The sequence below is a fragment of the Dysidea avara genome, chromosome 2 (assembly GCF_963678975.1).
Source record: "Dysidea avara chromosome 2, odDysAvar1.4, whole genome shotgun sequence".
In the NCBI taxonomy this organism is placed as follows: Eukaryota; Metazoa; Porifera; class Demospongiae; order Dictyoceratida; family Dysideidae; genus Dysidea; species Dysidea avara.
Window position 1 is genome coordinate 11,395,914 of NC_089273.1, and position 19,374 is coordinate 11,415,287.

Here is a 19,374-nt window from a genome sequence, read left to right on the forward strand (position 1 = left end):
CTTTACAGAAACTGATGATTACAATAACACAATGCCTCCTATTACCATCCGTGCTGGAATGACCAGTATACAGGCCAATCCTATTGAAATAGTAGATGATACTATAGTGGAGTATAATGAAGTGTTCAACATCTCATTATCATATCCAGATTATGTTAATGATGGAGACTATACTGAAGTTACAGTGACTATAATAGATAATGATCGTAAGTGTATTAGTCATACAATGAGACCAAGTATTATTATAATACACTAACAGGTGTCAGTGTGAGGTTTACACAGGACATGTTTAATGGATCAGAAGCTACAGGGTATCTGTTAGTATCATTAGAACTACTAGGAGGCACAGTCAGTATTCCATTTGGTGTTACTGTTACACCATCAGAACATGTTCCATTACAACTACCAGAGTGTGCAGAAGGTAATGGTACTGTGTATGTACAACAAGTTGCAAATAGGTATCTTTGACAGGTGATGATGACTTTAACACTACCAGTCAGATTGCTAGATTTGAAGTTGGTATGACAACAAGTTCTGTTATTATATCACTGACCCCTGTTGGTGATGATGATGTTGAGATATGGGAAGAGTTTGACTTATCATTACAAGTGTCATCATCACTATTTGATGGTAGGATAACACCTGGTGATCGTAATACTTCAACTGGTCTGATAATTGATCCTCAGAGTAAGTAAAGGAATTAATTCAAGCAGTTATGGTTTTCATCTGCTTGATCTACACACTATTGCAGACATGTCTGTAAAGTACACATATTTATGCCACATTTTGTCAACCCTACAACAATAATATAAATTTGCTAGTTGATTTAATTATTAGTGAGTGAGCTCTATACTGGTTTTCTTACATTAGATACATACAGTAGTACAGTACATACCATATATATGGCTACACTTGTATTTGTTTAATTACTGCATTATATGACTGGTAATTTACAGGTTGCATTGAAGATCGACATTGTGGAATAGTAAGTTCTTTATAGTGACTGGATCTATGAAAAGAGATCTTATAGCCTTTCTAAATTTCCAAGTTTAAAGAGTCATAGCTCATCATGTGTTTAGCCCATTGTTGTAAAATTACATTCAGAAGTTAGGAGTGTAAGGTGACCAAATTTCAGGCTGGTACGATACACACAAGTCACAATATGGATTGCCAAGCACATTCAATTGGAAAGGCTATAAGACCGTTTTTGCAGATCTAGTTACATAAATTTATTATTGTTGCAATGATTGTTATTGTATCAACTTCAATGCATGTTGTCTATTTCCTTATTATTGGGAAATGATTTCATTATGTATATGGTAAAACGAAGACTATTACTGCTAACCAACCACTAAGCAAATTAATAGTGATAATAAAATTACCAGTCTCTTTTAATTAAAATATCTTCGAACTTCCTATAAGAATAGTCATACTTACAATAATGGCTGAAATCCCATAATAAGATTTGGATCGAGAAACTTGTTTATGTTAGTGAGTAAACTTTTACCCGTGCAGGTGTATCAGGCTTTCATATTAATGGACTCTAATGTGTAGTCTCTAAAAACCAATTTTATGATTATTTCAATGTCAATTTGCTTTCCATATCAATCTTGCCACGTTAATTGTAATCATCTATCAACCTCTACCAGAGGTTTGCTTGGCACCAGCTGTTAGATCAAGATACTCAGTCTTCCTAATATATAGCTGAAGTTTTAACAGTTCGCTCTCTATTGTTCTATACACGACCCAAGAAATATGGTAGAGATTTTGTTCTTCTCGTTATATATAGTACATCAGTCTGTATGATAACATCTATTTTGTTACAGGCATATGGAGACTTTTGCAAGAAGGAATGTCCAGCAAATAATTTCCCACCACACACTACACTACTACAACAACCAGTTGTACTGAATGAGAACACTTTTGTTGTTATTCCATCTACCAGAAGAACAGAATTTGGAGATGAGTTCACATTTTATACTAGTTTTGCTCAAGCTCCAAATACTATAGGATATTTACTTTTCTATGGCACTAATACTAGCACAGTAAACTTTGCCGTTCATTTAGATGGTGTAACAATTCAAGGCAGAACTTTGTTAACTATTCAATACAGCAATGACCAATCTGCATTTGATATTCCTTTACTGAGCGATGGAAATGAACACTGTCTGTTAATTACATTTCCTCTCATAAGAGTGTTTGTGGATGATGTGCAGGTTGACCTCTCGGGAAGATTGAATTTAGAGTTCTTTGAACTACAAGCTTCAAATGTTAACCTCAACTTAGGAGTAAGTAGTTTATTGTCAGGATACTTAGTGATATCATATACATATTGCATGGTGAACAATATAGGGCTGAGCATTAGTTTAACTGGGCTGTATAAAACATAACACTCTACAATATTTCTCTGAGTCTTCTATTGCTGGAATATATAGATATGTATTGTATGTGTGAAAATGATTCAACACAACATCTGGACCATAAATTTAGGTGACTAAAGAATCGATTAAGACTGATAATAGATAATAGCAATAAATCTTTTCAACATGGGATGAAATTTCAATAACTATCTTAGTTTCTTCCTACTATCCAGAGCAAATAATTATTTTTACTTAGTCAAAATAATTATTTGTATTTAGTCAAAATATTTCTCAGCTATAAATTTATAAATAATTTTGATTGTCTTGCAGGTCACAGATCCCGATGCAGTTAACCTGCTAGTAGGAGGGGTACCACCTGATGCTGGCTACTTTACTGGAACAATCAATCAAGTAGCAATATTCAATGGATACCTGTTTGCTAATAGTTCAGTGTGTTCACTAATGGATACCAGTATTGTACAATATGGACGATGTACACATTATCTCACACTTGGTGAGATTTGTCCACCACCAACTGTTGAGAGTACTGAATTCTGTTTGGAAGACTTGGATAGGTATACTGAATTATACATAAATAATTATGTACTGTGCTGTTATAATGTCACCATAAATCAAAATAAAACTGATTATTTTATAGTACTTATACATTCGTTTCGTGCACCAACACATGAGGCAAAGTATATAGTGTAAAGGTCTTAATGTACAGGTAGATAGTATTGTTTGCAGCATCAATTATCACATGTCCCGGAATAGAATGCCAACTTAAATATATTAATTTATATAATGGTATTGAATCACCTTTGATAAATTGATTACGCAGTGTTCACTCATGCCTCTTTCATCTAATATCCCAACCACTCTTTTGACAAATTTGGAAAGAGTGTGGGGGTGTGTTGTAGTAGAATATTATGAAAGTAGGAACAGGATGAAGGAAATAGTAGATTAAGGTAGTCAGTCTAGGGACGAGTCTATTTTGCTTTTTTCCCACCTATGTTTCCTTCTAACAATTCTTTTATTTTTCACCTACTATATAATTATGCTCCATATTTTGCTGAAGAATTATATACAGTGGAACCTCAGTTATCTGAGCCCCTTGGGACCAGGGATGGTCCATAAGTCTGAAAAGTCCATATCTCTGAAACTGTGTATATTATAACCATAAAATAGCCTAAAGAATATCACTAAAATATCAGTGTTATTCAACAACCCTAATAGAACAGCCAGTACTCTAATAGAGAAATCATTTTCGTAGTTCGGTTAACCAGAATCCGAATAAGTGGGGTCCAGATAACTGAGGTTCCACTGTATTAATCTTGTTAATTTACCATTTCTAAGTGCAAAACTACAACTTCACCTTTAAGTGACCTTTCTATTGGAGTATCTCAATCTACACTTGCTCCTACTGTAATATACAAGAAGCTAGCTAATTATTGGTTATGTGACCATTCTATTATTGCCACTTGTTCTTCCCATAACAATTAAGTTGATATTGTATTGTGTGTGACTGTTCTATTAGAGTATCTTGTTCTTTCATGTGATTTTTATGCCAGCATTTTGCTCATTGCTTCTACCCACCTATTGTGCCAAAACTTTTGTCAGTGAAATCATTGAGTAATTGTGAATATTGCTGGTCAACAGCTATTATGAAAAATCAGTTATGATTTTTCATTGGTTGTTTCTGTTCTTTACTTCTTTTTGGAAGTTCTACATAGCCCAGGTGGCCTTTGCTATATTGTCACAATTTCAATAAAATTATTGCCATGACGTTTAAAGTGAATATTCTTTCCATGTAGGTGTGATCCATCATTGAGATGTTTCCCAGGTATCCTGGGTACTCACACTTGTCAATATGTTCCTCCAAGTAAGAATGTATTGATGTAGTAATTTGGTATTATTACATTGTGAATTTTCAGTTTGTACTAGTGATGATGATTGTCGTGAAGGATCTTACTGTGGAGAAGAACAGCCATCTTATATTAGTGAGGGTCACTTAGAGTCTGTTGCATCAGCAATTAGTGGTGACCAGTCCAGCTACGTTTCAGCATCTACAAAATTTGATGGACTAACTGTTATCACAAGACCAGCCACAGATCACCCTGATCTTGATAGAGACCTGACAATATTTGCTATCCTACAACAAGATAGTGACAATGATGGTTATGTTATTGCTAAAGGTGCTGACAGGAGCACAGTAGATTGGGCATTGTACTTACAATCCAGTGAAAGTCAAATAACACTATCATATAGAACAGTCATTGGTGTAACACATACAATAACCTTTACGAACATGGCTATTGCTGATGGTAACAACCACTCCATTGGTGCAGTAATAGATGGTAGTAATAAAAGAGCACTACTCTTTATTGATGGAGAGATTGCTGGAGTAGAAGAAGATATCCCAGAATGTCATTTTGAACCTGGGGTAAGTATGTGTGATGTTAATCTATAAAATCATGTGCATCATAACTGACTGATTGACAAACTATTCACAGTGAACAAGCATATCAAAGCAAATCAAAAAGCAAAGCACGTTCATGCCTATCCAGTAAGCCAGCACTGGAACATCGTCTGTGCACTTCTCTGATACTATGAGCCAGCAGGGACAAATCCTCCAGTGGCAGGACTAGTATATATATATATATATATATATACTGCAGGAGACTGTACCATGTCTCACGGGTGAAGGTTTGGGAATCCACAGTCCTACGTATCTGGACTTCACATTATGAGAGACATGGACAGTTAGCATTTTATTCCCCCATTAACATTAGATGCCCATCGATGATGTTACAGCTGCTCCCAAGCTGACACCATCACTTGGTCCCTGTTAAGTAGCGGAATAGACTGGAACAATGTGAGTAAAGTTTCTTACTCAAAGTAACAGCAGTAATAGCAAGGCTGCTGAGAGAATTTAAGGGGCCCAGAGCAAATTTAGAATGTGGGGCCCTATGACCCATGATTTTTAATAAGGACAAAAGGACATTACGAGAACACGTTTAGCTCACTAGCTACTAGACTACAACTAAGGAAAATTAGACCTTCTGAGATTGAATATGAAAGTGGTTTCAACAGTTTATAATTAATGTTTATTTGACTGTTGTATTAGAGTGACTGCTCTATTAAGGTATCTTGAGTTGGAATTTTATGGCAAGCTTTCTGCCAAATGCATACCACCTTGAAAATTTTACTTAATTTTGACATTACCTGCTATAATTGAAAATTTACCTGACTGCTGTATCAGGGTGACTGTTCTATTAGAGTATCTCAATCTTATAACGTCAGTATAAGTGTCTTATAAGAAATATTACGAGTAATGACTTGCTGCCACTGGATATATACTCATTGTTATGGATCTTATTGAGCTTACTGGCTAATAGATGGTATCTCTTACTGAGGTTTCCTCTGTTGTGCATTCAGTTTTATTGTATGGTAGGATAAAGTAGCTATGGGGCAACTACTACAGTATGAGGCCCCTGGAGAAAGTTCCCCAGTTGCCCCCCACCCCCCTTCCCTGTTGGCAGCCATGAACAACACCAACTGGGCATCAAATCATATATAAATACAGTATTTCAAGTACCATAGTGGAGAATGCTCATATTACAGGGTAACATATAGCTACAAATATGGAAGGGTGTCCATATAACTGAAAAGGTATGCAGATATTTTTATGTACTCATTTGCTCTAATAAAACATACACCTATTGTCACAATAGTGTAGTTGAGCAGTGATCTGGGAGTTTGGATAATTTTTATTTTGTGCTGTTACAGCTTAATACACTCCTAATTGGAGGAATACCAGAGGGACCACATGTACAGAGTGTTAAGGATCGATTCAGTGGTACCATCTCATATCTTGCTGTCTACAACACTGCTTTGACCTATGGTGAAATAGCACAACTAAACTCTACCACTACTAGTAAATTTACTTTGGAGCGATATTGTAGAGAATATGTGAAAGAAGAAGGATTGTGTTATCTTGGTGATAGCACTGACTTTAGGTAAGCTAATTAATGCAAGATACACATGTCAATGATACACAGCTTAAGTATGTATACTGATTAACATGTTTAATCAGAAGATCGTTTTATTCACATTTACACCTATACATGACATCTAAAAGCAGCCTTTCATTGCAACTGCATCATATTCCTAGCATTCATCTTAGTTTTTTGGAAAACATTAGAAAAACAATAAATACACAAATAATATGGACCTTATAATAAAATTATATAACAATTTTTATATTCCTATTGTTTCCATTGTATACATGTGTGTGGCGTCACAGGTGTGAGCCAAGCACCAGATGTGTTCCAGTGGTAAAGAACAGTATAATTGTCAGTGTTCCTGTGGAATCCAATGGTCGACGTACTACAGAACAACGTCACTTAACAGCTCAGTTACCACAAGCTGGTATTGACTTTAGTATTACAGATGTTATTGGTCATTGTGTTACTCCATGTTCCTGTAACACTCCTCAGTTAAGTGATAAAGTGTGTGGAGCTGACGGAAGAACTTATGATAGTGAATGTTATGCTGATTGTGTTCGTGTACAAGTAAGTGTTGTAAATAATTATGATTAAGGTTACGGAATAGTTTAAAATGCGTGGGTGGAACAAATTACAAAACCTGCTTTAAACCAAGCAGGGATAAATAATTTCAACAGCTGTGTTGTGTTAGCAATACAACTAATTGTGCTTGTTTGTTTTTACTGCAGAACAACGACTGCTCTTGGGTGTGTGGTCCACAATAGAGCGATGTTTTATAAAATTGCACCACCAAAAACCAGACTAACAGATTACTGAATCCTTATAATTTCAACACAAGTGACTAAACAAATAAAATATCTAGGTCCTGTGGAAGTGATTTTTTCAGTTACTGGTTGTATAGATGTTTTATTGAACTTTTAGTGTTTTTTTTCGAGTGAAACAAACTCTTTGTAGGCTTGTATCTGAGTCAATGGGAAGAAACACGCCACAAACGCTTCCACAGGACCTAATAAATCAAGACACACGGTAGTGTGTCGTGCGGCCAAAGAAGCCGGCGCATAACACCCGTGAGTATATTGACAGGAAGAAAGAAAACGCAATTTTCGAACCTCCGTAGCTCTGTGCTTCCTTGATGAAACAAGACGAATTTTGCTGTGGATATTCCCTCCAACTGCAGCACTTCACATTCCAAATTTGAGCGAAATCGCTTTGCGCGTTCCCGAGATATGCGACTTCAAAAATTGGCTCAGTTTCTTCGTTTTTTTTCTTCTTCTTATTTTTCTTTTTCTTGTCTCACACTTACAAAAACTGCTATAAAACGCGAACGCGTTATCCGATTGCCTTAAAATTTGGCACACAGAAGGGGGATATAAAGGCGCATCTCGGTACCAACTTTGGCTGGAATACGATAAACAGGCAAAGAGTTATGAGCGATTATTAACGAAAAATAACACCAATATGTTGTCACGCCTACAGGGTAAACCGCGTATGGGAAGAAGCTGAAAATCGGTGGGTGAATAGGTTAACTATTGAACCTCAAACCTTTTGTGGTTTGAAAGAAATCGAGCTAAAAACCAGGAAGATGCAACGAAAAAACCAACAGTGTGTAACAATTACGCAATCGAGATCAGCTAATAAAAAAACGACTGCTTGCCACGCCTACCAGATAAACCGCTTAGGGTAATGCTTTGAAAATCGTTGTACAGATGGAGTAATCATCTTAGAAAGGATCATCAATGGTGTAGAAGAATCAGACTTAAAGCCACGGAGTTATAACACGAAATCCAACTTGGTGCGGCAAGTGCGAGATCGAGATACTCTAATAGAGCAGTCATCCTAATAGAGCAGTCACCCTGAAGAGAATTCAAGAGATCAGCTAGAAATAAGAAACCTGTATAGAGATCAGCTACACACAAGTCACCCTGTAGAGAGATCAGCTAGAAGAAGTTACCTTGTAGGGAGTTCATGCAACTATGGAAAGAGATAGTTCAGCTAGAAAAAATCATCTTGTAGAGTTCAGCTACAAAGAAACCACCATGTAGAGAGTTCAGCTACAAACAAATCGCCCTGTGGAGAGATCAATAGAAGAAGTTACCTTGCAAAGAGTTCAGCTACAAAGAAACCATCATGTAGAGAGTTCAGCTACAAACAAATCTTCCTGTAGAGAGATTAGCTAGAAGAAGTTACCTTGTAGAGAGTTCAGCTACAAAGAAACCATCATGTAGAGAGTTCAGCTACAAACAAATCTCCCTGTAGAGAGATCAGCTAGAAGAAGTTACCTTGTAGAGAGTTCGGTTTCAAACAAATCACACTGTAGAAAGATCAGCTAGAAGAGGTCACCTTGTAGAGAGTTCAGTTACAAAAAAACCACCATGTAGAGAGCTCAGCTACAAACTAGTGACCTTGTAGAGACATCAGCTAGAAGAAGGTACCTTGTAGAGAGTTCAGCTACAAAGAAACCATTCTTTAAAGAGCTCAGCTGCAAACAAATCACCTGTAAAGAATTCAGCTACAAATAAATCACCCTGTAGAAAGATGAGCTAGAAAAAGTTACCTTGTAGAGAGTTCAGTTACAAAGAAACCACCATGTAGAGAATTCAGCTACAAACTAGTGACCCTGTAAAGACATCAGCTAGAAGAAGTTACCTTGAGAGAGTTCAGCTACAAAGAAACCATTATTTAAAGAGCTCAGCTGCAAACAAATCACCTAATAGTATACAGAATTCTGCTACAAACAAATCACCATGTAGAGAGATCAGCTAGAAGAAGTTAACTTGTAGAGAGTTCAGCTACAAACAAATCACCCTGTAGAGAGATCAGCTAGAAGAAGTTACCTTGTAGAGAGTTCAGCTACAAAGAAACCACCATGTAGAGAGTTCAGCTAGAAGAAATTACCTTGTAGAGAGTTCAGCTACAAAGAAACCATTCTGTAAAGAGCTCAGGTGCAAACAAATCACCTGTACAGAATTCAGCTACAAACAAATCACCCTGTAGAAAGATCAGTTAGAAGAAGTTACCTTTTAGAGAGTTCAGCTACAAAGAAACCATTTTGTAAAGAGCTCAGCTGCAAACACATTGCCTGTACAGAATTCAGCTACGAACAAATCACCCTGTAGAGAGATCAGCTAGAAGAAATTACCTTGTAGAGAGTTCAGCTACAAAGAAACCATTCTGTAAAGAGCTCAGCTGCAAACAAATCACCTGTACAGAATTCAGCTACGAACAAATCACCCTGTAGAGAGATCAGCTAGAAGAAATTACCTTGTAGAGAGTTCAGCTACAAAGAAACCATTCTGTAAAGAGCTCAGCTGCAAACAAATCACCTGTACAGAATTCAGCTACAAACAAATCACCCTGTAGAGAGATCAGCTAGAAGAAATTACCTTGTAGATAGTTCAGCTACAAACAAATCACGCTGTAGAAAGATCAGTTAGAAGAAGTTACTTTGTAGAGAGTTCAGCTACAAAGAAACCATTTTGTAAAGAGCTCAGCTGCAAACACATCGCCTGTACAGAATTCAGCTACGAACAAATCACCCTGTAGAGAGATCAGCTAGAAGAAGTTACCTTGTAGATAGTTCAGCTACAAACAAATCTCCCTGTAGAGAGATCAGCTAGAAGAAATTGCCTTGTAGAGAGTTCAGCTACAAAGAAACCATCATGTGGAGAGTTCAGCTGCAAAGAAATCACCACTGCCCAAATTTCAAGGTAATAGCTCTTTCAAATCTGTAGTTATCAATTGTCAAAGTTGGCAAATTGGATGTGTGTGGAAGGCCCTTTTTTGCAAATCCAGTCACATATGTATTATATATATAATTTGTACATTTACTGATAAAATATATCTACTTCATCTTTACTTCTTCCTGTAGTAAAGAAAAAAAACATAGGTTAAAAAAGTCCCAAAGCTGGCCATAGGCCGGCTTTGGGGTATACAAATACAAAAAGAAATGAAATCTAATCCAAAACAGCCAAGCTGTAAAAAAAGTGTGCGGCCCTCAGAAAGGCTATGGTGAAAAAAGATGTGAAATCCAAGGTGGCGGCCAAGAAATGGCTGTGATGGTAGGTTAATGGCAAAAATTTTAATAACGACAATTCAGGTGAATTTTTGTGCCGCTTCACAAAATTTACCCCTGAATTGTCATTATTAAAATTTTTGCCATTAACCTACCATCACAGCCATTTCTTGGCCGCCACCTTGGATTTCACATCTTTTTTCACCATAGCCTTTCTGAGGGCCGCACACTTTTTTACAGCTTGGCTGATTTGGATTAGATTTAATATACAGTATCACTATACCCCAGAAATGTCAATAGAGCCTACAGCTTTTGCTGTATTTGGCAGCAGAAAAACATAGTAGTGACAGCTGGAGCTGAGCGATGTAGTGACAGCTGGAGCTGAGGCTGGCTTACTTGTGTTACTACAACAAATTGTAGTGTTCTACCTGCCTCAAACTACACTGTAGCTACATAAAAACATTAAAATATGAAGGGCTTCACTTTCATTTAAAACTTTTCACACTGCTAGACTGGTTTTATGGGCTTCTCAAAACGTATCGGTAGGCATTCTAAATTTTGAATGATTTCCCATGGCTATACAGTCATAGGCGTAGAAACCCAGGGGGCAAGGGGGGCTGGAGTGCCCCTTGCGATTTTCTGTTTGTAAACTCAAAAAAGATCGAGATACTCTGATAGAGCTGTCAGTTACTCTAATAAAACAGTCACAGTATTCAGAGAAGTTGTATAGCAAACTATGAAGTTGTGAATAAGGATTTTTATGTGCCATTCTTAGCAAGTCTTGACCTTTTTTCTTTTTTTTACTCTTCAACACCAATTAGAGCCCCCTATCTAAAAATATCTTGCTACGCCTATGGATTAAGTTACGCTTCTTGTTCTGTACATTTATACAACATGCTACTGATTGAATCCTGCTATCTAAATCTTTCATCAAAATTTTGATTTTGGACTCAGATAATGGTTTTTTTTTAAAAAACAACTGAATTCTGTCTTATGAAAGTTTCTAACAGACTTATGACTTTTATAGTTCATTAAGCCAGAGGTCCAGAGTTTGTATTGGTGAGCAATTTTATGCAGATGCTGGATTAGGCACAACCAGACCATTTGTAAATTCACTCATTGATCACTCATTTTGTTTTCATAAATAGTGTATTTTAAAATAGCTAGAAAGATCCAACAGTTTGCAAGGGAAGGGTGGTCTGGAGAAAATTCTATAGCTATAGTATATTACGTACACTGATTTTTTAATACACTGAAATGTTTTATTATCCCTGACTGATATAAATGTGATGTATGCGTCAGTGCCAAAATTGATTTTATTGTTAATTTAAGGCTTTACAGCACAAGTGCTGAAAGTCTGCAGGACTCAGTAGTCCTACAGCATGTTTAAGATGCATATTTGAAAAGTTGATGACAAGTGAAAAATGCATGAGTGAACCTGGGCTATAAAATGGTGAGGAGTGGTAATTAATTTGAATTACACTGAGTGTACTATTAGAGTTATTGACTGCTCTATTTGATAAATCTTTCATGAAATTCCTAGGTACCTGGGCATTATACAGTATGGTAGTACTGTACATTAGAGATCATAAAGGTTTGTAAAAAATGACCAGAAACCAGCCTTACAGGTTGGTAGTTGGTTAGCATTGGTTAACTATAATTCCCAAAAGTGTCTTAAGTATGACCCTGAATACTTCCAGTATATAATCGGTGGACTGACTAACTATCTAACTGCCTGATGCCATAAGAGAAATGTAACTCAATAATGACTAAGGCTTAGACGTCACTTTTGCCACGATGCAGGTACCTTTTGGCATGCCACAGTAATGTACAGTGCACCATCTTGCTCTTACTTTTGTCCTCTCCTTTGTATCCTATTTCTCTTTGCTCACAGTGCTAATTGTTGATTTTCAATAGTGAGTATTTTTAACAGGAATTGTATGTATTTTCTGTGGTGACTGGATTAATGGCAGAGGCACTTCTCATACTATTCTTCATTAATTTTGTGATGCTGTGTAACAAGCTTAACATAGCTAAAACGAGGCATACTGACCACTTCACTTTTCAGTAATAGATATTTGGGGTGCATGTTCAGATGGAAATAATACGTTTGTCACTATTCTTTCTTTTCACAAGTTCACAAGTCATAATAAAGTAAACAGACAAGTGCAAGAAAAAATTAGGAACTGCAAGTTATCATTGAAATAAAAATAATAATACTGGAGGTTGAAGATTTACTAGTACACATTTAATCTCTAATTTTGTCATATGTATATAGACTGAAGTAAGAATTAAATGTCCACTAGTATATCTGCACTTGTAGGCAATCTCCCTTGTTCCACTACTTAGTAAAATAATTATTATGTGACTGGCTGAACAAAAACCAGTCATTTTCAAACATTTTAAAATCCATGTTATTGCTTCTCTGCAATCTGTTAATAAAGGAGTGGACTGCCCAAGTTACAGTCTTTTATAATGGATAGCGTTAGGGTTATAGTGCTAGATGGTTGGAACAGCATATTATATTTAATTTGTACAGCACCGATATGGTGAAAAATTACAGGTGTTTAATTAGTTGATCATAACTCATGACTGAAATGAGCTACTAAGACAAGAAATGGCTCAATTTGCAATTGGTCATCATAAACTGGCGAATCCATCAAGGTATAGGGCTTTCTCTATATTTCTCCATGTGTACAAAACAGAAGGCTATTTTAACACTGGAATGATAGTGGTAAACTTGAATTTTACTGCATCATAAGTAGGTCCCCATAACTAATGTACCTTTTTACTAGGAATGCCACGACATAGAAATATACATGTCATATGTCACAGACATTTATGTCATGATATAACATATGTCACAACATAATGTGCTCTAGAAAAACTCTAGCAAAACATGTTTCCCTTTGGTGAATTACCACAAAACTTCAATGCTTTCAATAGTATATTATGTAATGCATGTAGTTTTTGGTTCCAAAATTCAATTTTATTATTAAAGTCACCAAATTTGTGTGTTATTTCTCAATCACAACATAAAAATGAGCCACGACATACTATTTCATGGAATTTTATGTCATGATATGTCATATGTTTTGACTATCGTGGCATCCCTACCTTTTACTGTGTACAATCACAAAACAAAATTTTTCTTACTCTCCATGAACAGGTGAATTCAATGGCGTATAGGTGTTATTGCTTTCTGCTTAATTTTATGGTGTGCCAAAGTGATTAAAACACACATAAACTTTTATTGTGGCACACATAATCATAATATTTTTACCTAGTTCAACATTCAGTTGTTTCAATACGTTTTTACAGCAAAATAGAATTTTGCGAAATGGCCGGTTTTGCTCAACCAGTCATATGTGTGCTAACTGTGTACATTGAAACCTGTGTATGAAGGATGTTGACTGGATGTGTCCTAATTTTTGAGGTGTCCTGATATTCTGGATCATGCACTTTTACATTACATGTTAAGGGATACTTTGGGATCATTGCTGAATGTCCAGATACTCGTTTTTCTAGTGTTCTCACTAACAGGTTGCACTGGTACCAGAAAGTGATAAAGAAGAAGAAATTAGACCCAAATTCCCTTTGCTAGAGCCACCATTGAATAGTGATGTGGTGAATAGACCTACTTACGGAACATTTCCTTTGATGTCTGAGGTTACTAAATCCAATAGAAATCTGTAGCTGGGTTACTAAATAGTTAGCAACCTGTGATCTTGCTGGAGGTTGTATATTACATTCATCAAACAAAAATCAGCATGAAAGCCAAAAACAAATGTCCTTACTGTTAAGACAGACACCATTAGCATTCACCTAGGCATTTAATAACAATGTCCAGCTCAGTGTGGTGTTGGCACAACAAACTCGAAGGATACATCTTGATGATAGCACTTACAATTTGCTTCTTAATAGCTTAATTTCTGGACAAGACAAGCGTCTTTCTAGCCCAGCTTTATAACTACTTTGATACTGACACTATACTGAATCATGCAACAGTTATGAATGTCATGCCAGTACAGTAGCACTGACACAATCATCTTGACATAAGGATAAATCCCAATGCTAGCATGCACAGTTTGCTACTTTCTCTTACTCTTTCTTAACCTAGGAAATTGTCTAAATGGTTTTTATACTGTTTAGAGACTCGAGGATGATGAAGGCGGGGCTACCCACAAACTAAATTACCAATGCTACACTGAATACATACCATACATGACAGTATAGAAGCCTGGGTGTTTATTTCCTATAAATCATTTTTGACCCTGCGTTTAAACGAGACCGGCGTTAATTTGGACCCGGGCATTTATTTCTTACTAGCCACTTGTTGAGAGTGACAGGTGCCAGTACAAGTACCTACGAAATATGAAATCCATAGCCCATCACGTACATAAAACCATTTGGACTCCCTGCTGGGTGAAACATTGGAAGTCAGGTGGAAAGGTGACAGTGACCGCGATAAATACGCTATGGCCGTCACCAGATGAGAAGGCATAGTCGAACAAGACAAGACATCATAAGACTGGTGACGAGACATTACTGTATAGTTAGCAACTGACACTAGTTTAGAACCCCGGCATTTATTTCAGTGCATGTCATTAGCACCCCGGCGTTTAAATGAGCCCCGGCGTTTATTATGACAGTCCCCTAGCTCTACCCGGCATATATTTGAGCCCCTGCATGTATTTGAGCCCGGCTTTAATACAGTCATATACGGTAATTGTTTTTTAAATGTGCAGTGATTAATCATCATTCAGTTTGCATTCTTTAGCAATTATATTATTTTACCATATAACAACAATGATAACGATAGCAAGTAACTAAATTTGGCCAATCATCACCAAATTCAAATTTCATCAATAATATGATTTTTTTACTCATGAAACTTTTGGTAGTATTTGTTGATGTCTGTTTGACAAACCATAGCATCCTACAAAAAGATATCCCTTGTTCATAACTCAGTCCAATCCCTTTGTATTGTTTAGCCCCCACAATGTATATCTCCTGATAATACTTTCAACGTTGAAATAACACATTTGCTTGCACTGAGCATAACAATGATAAAATGTTAGCAAACCCAAGTTCCAACCCATCAATTTTGTGTTAAAAAGACATCAAAACTGCCCAGAAGTTCGTTACAGCAACAGAGAAGTCCCAGCACCGTGGATAGTAGAATTCATACTCCAAACAGCAGCGTACTATGATTGAGAAGAATGCGGTAGAGACTTTGTTTAACTAGCCATGACATAATTGTCACAATGGAGTTATCTAGTGAGTGATTCAGAATATCTTGCCTACTGACACTTGTAGTGATTGACTATATCCACAAGGCAACCATTTCTGCTGACACAAGAAGAATGGTGCAGCACACTTAGTCCTTCTGTTAGCTTAAATTTGTACAACTTTGCACAGTGGCGGATCCAGGGCCCCCCCCTTCCTTCATCCCTTTCAAAATTGCATACAAGGTCGAGATACTCTATTAGAGCAGTCACTCTAATAAAGCAGTCACAGTGTTCATGAGGAAGTGTGTAGCTTAACTATGAAATTATGAATAAGAATTTTCTTTATTTATAATAATATATATTTGGTAAAGGGAAGCCATTATTGCTATGACCCTTTTGTAGCTCTTCAACTTTCAGCAAAGTGCACATCCCCCCCCCCATTTCCAAATTCCTGTTGCATGTAACAGTACACCATCAATGATATTATAAAAGGACAGTGAGCTTTTGCCAAATTAAATTTTGAAAACCACAAAGTTTTAGGAAATGAACAAATATTGGTCCCACCCAAACTTTTGAAGGAGTTTAATATTGTAATAAAACAGCCATACAATAAATGCCACTCTATGAAAGCATCTATTCTAGATAAATTGTAAATCTGTGATTACTCTAATATAGCAACTATTTTAGGCTATAACAACAGTAATAATCAAATAGAGCAATCAACAACAAAGTTTGGGAATATGTAATAAATATAACTGGCTTATTTCCTAGCAAAAGACAGTGGTACTTTGATGTATATGGCTTCAATAGCCATAATTGCACATTTGGAAGTTTGTCTATAATATGTTCTTTGCAATAAACAGTTCTTACAAGTGCTGTTTTCAGCACTGCTTAGATAAATAATATTGTTAATAATAAACTTAAGCTACAGGTAACTGTAATTTAACAATGACACTTTTTCAGGTGGTGGATTCTACTGGACCTTGTAGGTTCACGTATGCTGAGCTGTACAGAATGAGGAATCAACTCTAGCACAACTACTTAATAAACATTTATTTAACACTATATATATATATATTTATTTATTGTTTACCAGTATTTATATATAATGTTTTTAGTTTGCAATAGAAAGCAGTATGTAGTCCTATTGAATATATTATATAGTACTTGATTATATATTTTCTTCTGTTAATGAATTTATGGATTCATGCAGCTATTATGCTGACATAAGATTAGGAATAGTAAGTGTGAGATTCACGCATTATGAAGTAACTATATGGTTTTATCAGAAAAGACTCTAAATACTCAAATAGAGTAGTAAAGTCTACTAAAATACTAGTACTGTATTTCTGAACAAAACTGTTATCATCAATGACATCACAGACCATAAACATCCATCTATGCAACACTGAGTCATTGACCCAATGTAATAACTAACCTACAGTAGATGGGATAATGTGCATTTCTTGAGAACATTTTTTTTTCTGGGAACTGTTTACATTAAAGTGTAGTAATCATTGCTCAATTTCATGAAGATTTTTGTGATTTCTCTGCTATAATAATAATAATGCTGTTTCAGTACTTGCAGTTGCAGACAAGGTACTAACTACACTTACAAGTTTAGAGCAATAACAACACTGTTCATTGCTATATCTGCACACACTGCTTGAAGTATCTTAGTTTACTACAGTGGTATATCCCCAGTATATGGAACAGTTAATTGTTTGTTATTTTAGTAGTTTTTCAGTAAACCCGCATTCACTGATGTTTTACTGAGAGTTTAAAACTTAGTAAAATAATTATGTTCCATATACTTAAGTTTACTGACACTTTACTATCAGTATAACTACAGTAAGGCATCTTAACAAATTAGTAAACTAAGAACCATCAAGCAGTGACATGACATGATTAATTATTGGATAGAACACTCATCATAGCTTTTTAATTATTGTTTATTGAAGTCATCATAAGGACCTTTGCTATTTTCTGTGGATAATTGACTCTAATAGAGTAGTCAGGTAGCTATTTGATTAGTTTGTTTAATTAGAGTACGTTTAATCATATCAAAATACAGCTATAGCTAAATTCCACTTGTACTCACTTTAACTTTTAGCTATTTCTCAATAGAAACCTAAAATTGCTTATGGAGCAGCATTGGACTGGTACAATTTATACAGTAGGATATACAAATATAGCCATTTAAAGTGTAGTTACAACTTTCACAGCTTGACTGTTTTGGCATGAATCCATTTTGCTGCAAAATATATGCAGGTGTAACTTGTTATTAGGGACCCGCGATTATGCTGGCATAATAATAAGCATAATAGGTGCCTGAAAGCATTGAGCATAATGCTAGCATAATAGGCAGAACACTTGTGCATTACCATAAATTCTTGCTTATCAAAATATATATCACAGAAAAAGATCGATATACTCTAATAGAACAGTCAGAAAATAATAGACAGCTGACTGTTCTATTAGAGTATATCGATCTTTTCCGTGATTTGGATTTTGACAAGCAGGGATTTAGAGTCTATGCTTCAGCAACTTACTATTTTCCCATAAAGTGCAAATTTACTAGAACAACATGAGAACTGAGGTATAAATATTGAGCATAATTTGAGCATAATAGGTAAATATTGAGCATTAATTTAAGCATAATAGGCAAAATTTTGAGCAGTGCAGCATAGCATAATAGGTAAAATAATGAGCATAATCGGCGGGTCCCTACTTGTTATAAAGCTAACCATCTAATAAGATAGTTGGAAGTGCTTATCCCTTAATCTCTGAGCATCTATTTTCCCATAAAAGTTTTGCATTTAATTAAAATATTTCTTGGAGCTGAACGGAAAGTACCGTACTTTGTCTAAACCTTTTAAATCAGTGCAGTAAGAGACTTAAAGACAGCAACTTCTAGCAACAGCTAGAAATACTATAAATTTCCATATAGGCAATTACAGTGTGAGACACCCATCTGATGATATGATAAAGGCTTGCAGAGAAATCATATTCTGCATTTTAACAAAGTGCCAATAATAATAGTGATGTAAAAGTTACATAATCTCACTATTAATTTAATCACTTAGCAACTTGTGCATATAAAACTATTAATGCATGCATTATGGGACACAAGGGCCATCACGAGACATTTGTAAAAAAGTAAATATTGGCAATTGGTGGTTTTCCATACTTTGGAAATCAGAATTATTAATTTTGATACAATATAGTATGCATACAGTATGCAGACTTTATACTGACGTTTTCCAACATAAAAGAACTACATTATACCTAAAATTAAAAAGCCAAACTGGATTTTGGTGTCAGCTAAATAACAAGACTGTTTTCAGAGATAAACTCATCAGCTGATGTAATATCAGCACATATATAAGCTTCAAGCCACAAACCATTTTATCCATAAAAGTGAAGGGACATTTTCATATTGAAGGCCACAAAAAGACTGGTGCAAGTACTTTCTGAACTACTTGAAAATGGAGACGCTTCTTTCTTTTGCTCCTGTTTATTTTCATTCATTTTCTCTAGCCTTGCTTTTGATCAAGTCTCCGCTCTTCCTTACCAGCTACTTTGTGCTGCTGCTCTTTTTGTTTTTCTGCTTTCTTGTCTTGCTTCTCTTTCTCCTTTTCTTTCTTTTGCTTTTCTCTAAAGTTTTCTTAGCTGTTTTGTTCTCCTTTCTTTGCCTTTTTCGTTCCTCTTCTTTTAGCTAGTCTATAAACTAATCCTTTGTAATACATCTGGCCTTAGTAGTA

General features: G+C 35.8%; 1 protein-coding gene across 1 annotated transcript in view; it reads left to right on the forward strand.

Annotated features, from left to right (window-relative positions):
• The window catches only part of LOC136247809 (adhesion G-protein coupled receptor V1-like), a 76,821-nt gene extending 60,019 nt beyond the window's left edge, over nucleotides 1-16,802 (forward strand). The window contains exons 61-71 of the mRNA XM_066039633.1: nucleotides 9-206; nucleotides 260-421; nucleotides 472-687; nucleotides 957-985; nucleotides 1,827-2,288; nucleotides 2,691-2,935; nucleotides 4,175-4,242; nucleotides 4,295-4,803; nucleotides 6,150-6,379; nucleotides 6,667-6,934; nucleotides 16,574-16,802. Coding sequence (XP_065895705.1) covers nucleotides 9-206; nucleotides 260-421; nucleotides 472-687; nucleotides 957-985; nucleotides 1,827-2,288; nucleotides 2,691-2,935; nucleotides 4,175-4,242; nucleotides 4,295-4,803; nucleotides 6,150-6,379; nucleotides 6,667-6,934; nucleotides 16,574-16,642 — 2,456 coding nt within the window. The 3' untranslated portion in view covers nucleotides 16,643-16,802. The remainder of the gene's footprint in view (nucleotides 1-8; nucleotides 207-259; nucleotides 422-471; nucleotides 688-956; nucleotides 986-1,826; nucleotides 2,289-2,690; nucleotides 2,936-4,174; nucleotides 4,243-4,294; nucleotides 4,804-6,149; nucleotides 6,380-6,666; nucleotides 6,935-16,573) is intronic.
• The last annotated feature ends 2,572 nt before the right edge of the window (nucleotides 16,803-19,374 follow it).